Here is a 4,756-nt window from a genome sequence, read left to right as displayed (position 1 = left end):
TAAATTTACTTGACAATACAATTTTCTATAAGTTAATTGTGATATTATATTTATATATCTATTTTGATCTATTTCTGTTGGAATTTTTACTTATTTCATCTTCTGCTTTAATGTTGTTATTAAGAGTTTTATTAGTTTCTATTAAAGCTTTTATCTATAATAATTCTATTTCTCTTAGGGATTTATTTTCTTTCAATTCTTTTATTTCTTGTTTTATTTGTTTTTATCTCTTGTTGTAATTCTTTTATTCCTACCGGGTTAATTTGATCTGGTTTAAACCTTTTTAATATATCTTTTATGATTATAGGTTCTTTAGAATTTGAGGTTTTTCTTCTTTATCTATAATATCTTTAATTTTTTTTAGTAACTATTGTCTTTTAATATTTTCATCTTGGATTTTATCTATAATTTCTACTATAGCTACAAACATGAATCCCAAGTATAATTTTAAAGGAAAAAACATGACTTTAAATATCTATATTTTACTCGAGTTTTGCTATAGATCCCTATAATTTTTTTTATGTTTCAGGTTTTTATACTTTTGTCTTTCGATATTTTAGGTCTCTATAACACCACTTATGGAGGGACATAGAACGTAACACTGAAAAATTAAAACTCTAGAGACCTATAGTATCAAAAAAAAGTGTAAAAACTTATAGCAAAACTCGAATAAAATGCAGAGACTCAAAGTTATATTTTTTTATTTGAAAGTTACATGTGAAACTTAAATGTTTTATATCTAATTGTAACTCCTTAATTCACCAAGTTTGTTTACTTATCGATTTAGTCCATAAATTTAATCTTTATTAATCAAGTCTTGGAGTTTCAAAATCACACACAATTAGTCCCTATGATGTTATTTTCCTTTCAAACCTAAAGGATCTATTGTTTATGGTTTTGAAATTTTAGAGACTTGTTTGTTAAAAATTAAACTTCAAGGAGCAAATTGATCATTGAAGAAAATTGGAGGGACCAAAAGATTCAATATTCCTTTAGAAAATTTTATCAGGAACTAATTATTATTAATTAAATATTTTGGGTCAACTATATTTTTTCTTAAAATAAAAAGAAACTAAATAATATGCATGTCTTACACATCGTGTTGATCACAAGCACCCCAGCCCACAGGGTCGACGACACTTGAGAGACAGGAATTGGCGAAGATAGCCCTAGAATATGGTCCATAAGCTCTCCCAAGGAGGGATTTTCCAATTCCATCCACGTAGAATCCATTGAACACATACCCATTTGTTTCGTTAATGGATTTTCTCTTTTGTGCTGCCATAACACTACCTTTTCGACCCTCTGATCCTGATTTAATATAGATAGTGCAATTCTACCCAAACGTACCAATAATTAAAACTCATATATTCTAGTTCAATGTTTTCAATATGTAAATGCATTCATGTCAATATACATGTAGTATTTTTCGTTGACATATATATGTATATATATATTGGAAGTCAACAAAGATTACAAACGTTAATCCAACGATTACTACACGCAAATCAACAATATAATTGACTACAAAGGGGGAAAAAATAGAGAACCAATCAAATGACAGCCAAGACCAAACTAAATAAACATAAAAGCTAACAAGTTGCAGATTAACGGCTAATTTATTTAAAGAGTTAATGAGCAACCTAAATTATGAACTATTACGTGAATAATATTATAGACCTTGAATGCATGAAATGTGCAAAAACTTTACTTGACTTCTAAATTCTGAGCACCTAAAATTTCATAGTTAAACAGCCATTACTTTTGTAGTTGTGAGGCCCAATCTAGGATAAAAGTTGATGAAAGTTTTTACATATTTTAAAAGTTTAGGGTCCAAGATATATTCACATAATAGTTTAGGATCCAAGATCCTTATTGACCCTTATTTAAAATTTAAAAAAAAGTGATTTTAGTTAAGCTTAACATTTGATTTGCTGGGAGATAATAACTAAACTAATTGTGAACGTTTGAGCAAAATAATTTATTTGTTTTTAACACGTCTCTTATCTTTGCTTAGCTCAAATTCTTCCAACAACATCCTCATATTCCAAACAATCTACTTATATTTAGCCTAATTAAAATTATTTTTAATTTTAAACAAACTGGCCCTAATTAAGTCATAATAATAGGGGATGCTATTAAGATTTTCTCTACCAACTATCAAGTCCCACCCTTTCCACGCCAGTGTTGTATAACTTATTGTAGTTACAAGAATAAGATATATATATATATATATATATAGTAAAACCAACAGCAAGTCATGTTATTATTTACATATAATAAGCTGTAAATAATGTTACTCATCTAAGTCATCTTAAATCCATATAATGCTTACTTTAAAACATAGATATAGATCCATATACACACATGCTACATTGGGTTAATTACCTGATAGATTGATTGACCTTTTCCAACTATGAAATCTACTTCACCTTGAATGTAGCAGTTATGGCAGTAATGGCGCGACCTGTATGATCAAATAAGGTGTCTTGGACACCTTTGAAGGAACAATCATAGAATGCTTTTTTGTCTCCTCTCACTGCAGCTGCTAATGCTGGAAGTGCTCTCCTCTCTTCGTCTTCTCCCGGAGGATGATTGTACATATTCTACTTAACGCATTCAACCATCATCATACATTCATATATACATACATACATCAGTATGTTACACGTACATCCATATATACATACACTAGATGAGGGGTTGCAAAATCTTAAAACTTAAGAGCCGAGGTGCAAATATTAAAACTTAAGGATAAATAGTTACAAATTTTAAGGGTATAAATGCAAAAAACTAAAACTTATAAACCAACTTTATAGTCTTCTCCAAAATGATTCAGTGTATTTCCTCACCAGTCACCACCATGTGGCTCCGCCGCTGCGGGCGCGTATATACACATATTTCTACATGCTTTTACTGTATATCAAAATCTGTGTGTATGGCCTTTATTAGGATATCTGCGTATAATACTATACTATATTCAATGATAAAACGTTATACTCTTTTTTTTATTTAAAAAAATATTTTCCAATAAATAATAGGCTAAAGTATTCATTTTATCCTTTAACTTTACACAACGTTTTATTTTAGTCCTTTAACTTTATAAAATATCTTTTTAATCTTTTAACCCTAACACTGTTAGTTTTATACTAACAAATTGTTATATTGAACTTTCAAATATTGATATATTGCATTTAATTTTTTCAAAATAACAATACATTAACACAAATGATAATCATTTGAAATTAACAATGTAGGGTTAAAATATTAAAATGATACTTTATAAAATTGAAGCACCAAACCGAAACTTTATATAAAGTTAGAAGACTAAAAGTATACTTTAGCCTAAATAATAATATATGGGATACCTCAACGTCTAAAATCATGGGACTCTCCAAACATGTCTTATGTACTCTCTCGGTCTCCAATCTTTTGTATAAAGTGTCTTCCAAAAATGAAAGGTAGTTCGAAGTATAAGGTGTCTAGTTAGAATAATCAATCGTGTTCTATTTTTATCCTATAACTTTGATAACTTTCTTCTAATTTAAATAAGGCATGATGTGTTCCCTTAATTAATATGGGTTTTTTTTTGAATCATGGGATATTTTTTTACACAAATAAATCAATCTAACAACTTTTGTCAATATGTTTGAAAAATGAAAAATGTTTGAAAACACCATATATAAAGAATGGGAGGAAGTATGTAATTAAGTTTAAGTGAAAGTAAAGGCTAAAATGTTAAGACAGTTTTAACAAGTGAAAATAGTAAAATGACTAATTGCATAATTAATTACTTTGAAGGTAAATGCCCTTTGTTATGACGTTAGGAGCATTTGATTCAAATGTATAACTACTAGTTGTTGTTTGATGATCACTCCACTGAATAATTGTGCAAGAACTTCCTGCTCCTTCAAGAAAAATTCATGGCTTGTTCATTGATATTATTACTTTTTCTCTGCAATTTAAGAGAAGGTTTATGCATTAGTATAAAATTGTATAAACATCCGTGTAGAACTAGACCAAGCTTATTAGAAGGCCAGCAAACTGAAGACCAAAACAAACTCTAATAATTAAAATTCTTCTAAAACCAACTTGATTCAAAATTGGTCAAAAAGCAGTTTTATATTAGGAGATGTTCATGGTTGAACAACAAATACCAAGTGTGCTAGAGATATTGAGTTTTAATTGATAATAAAAGAGTCTCGAGCTCCCTTACCACATTTCACTCAGATGTAAAAAGATATAACACTTTGGTAGAACAAGTGTTTGATTTTATTGAAGTACGAGAAATTGCAAGTCTAATCTAGAAATTAACTGAAAAAAATTAAAGGTTAAAAAGTGTAAAATGCGAGTCTGGTTGAGTGTTGACTAGTCTCTTCTGTGTCTTTGTTGTCTGTTTATAGTGTCAAAGTGGTGGTCGCCTCTTCTTTAAGACCTAGCATGTTTTGTCGAAAAATCAAGGATCTCGTGAAACCTATGGCACGGTTTTTATTCTATGTTCTCCATTTTAGTAATAAGCTTGTTTCACCAATATATTTAGGTGTAAAGTTCGTAAGTATTGGCATTACTTGAGATTGCATCTTTTCATGCCAACAATCTAATATTTGCAGCTGATGAGATTTAAACATGTTTATTTATATTGGCCTTAATCGAGCTTCAGGGCTGGCCCCTTTTGTTTATATTGGGCTTAACACTTTAGTTACTCGACCCAACTAGCCCTGTGACCTATTTAAGTGACATTTCATATTGTAGCCCA

General features: G+C 29.4%; 1 protein-coding gene across 1 annotated transcript; it reads right to left on the bottom strand.

The window, feature by feature from the left end:
• Positions 1-1,090: 1,090 nt before the first annotated feature.
• On the bottom strand, positions 1,091-2,603 carry LOC129320420 (probable pectinesterase 55). Its single transcript, XM_054965870.1, has 2 exons — positions 2,433-2,603; positions 1,091-1,336 (listed from the first exon to the last, which is right to left on the bottom strand). The coding sequence occupies exons 1-2, from the start codon at positions 2,601-2,603 to the stop codon at positions 1,091-1,093; spliced, it is 417 nt and encodes a 138-aa protein (XP_054821845.1).
• Positions 2,604-4,756: the final 2,153 nt, after the last annotated feature.

Source organism: Prosopis cineraria, unplaced genomic scaffold (assembly GCF_029017545.1).
Source record: "Prosopis cineraria cultivar Desert tree isolate PC_DT_omini unplaced genomic scaffold, ASM2901754v1 PC9, whole genome shotgun sequence".
NCBI classification, from domain to species: Eukaryota; Viridiplantae; Streptophyta; class Magnoliopsida; order Fabales; family Fabaceae; genus Prosopis; species Prosopis cineraria.
Note: the sequence above shows the minus strand (reverse complement) of the source record. Positions and strands in the feature narration are given on the sequence as shown.

Bases quoted from the DNA above. Each gene is read 5' to 3' on its own strand.
- LOC129320420 (XM_054965870.1), bottom strand. From the start codon at position 2,603: ATGTACAATCATCCTCCGGGAGAAGACGAAGAGAGGAGAGCACTTCCA. The intron at 1,337-2,432 runs GTGAAGTAGATT...ACGTTTGGGTAG, and splicing joins CCATAACTGCTACATTCAAG to AATTGCACTATCTATATTAA.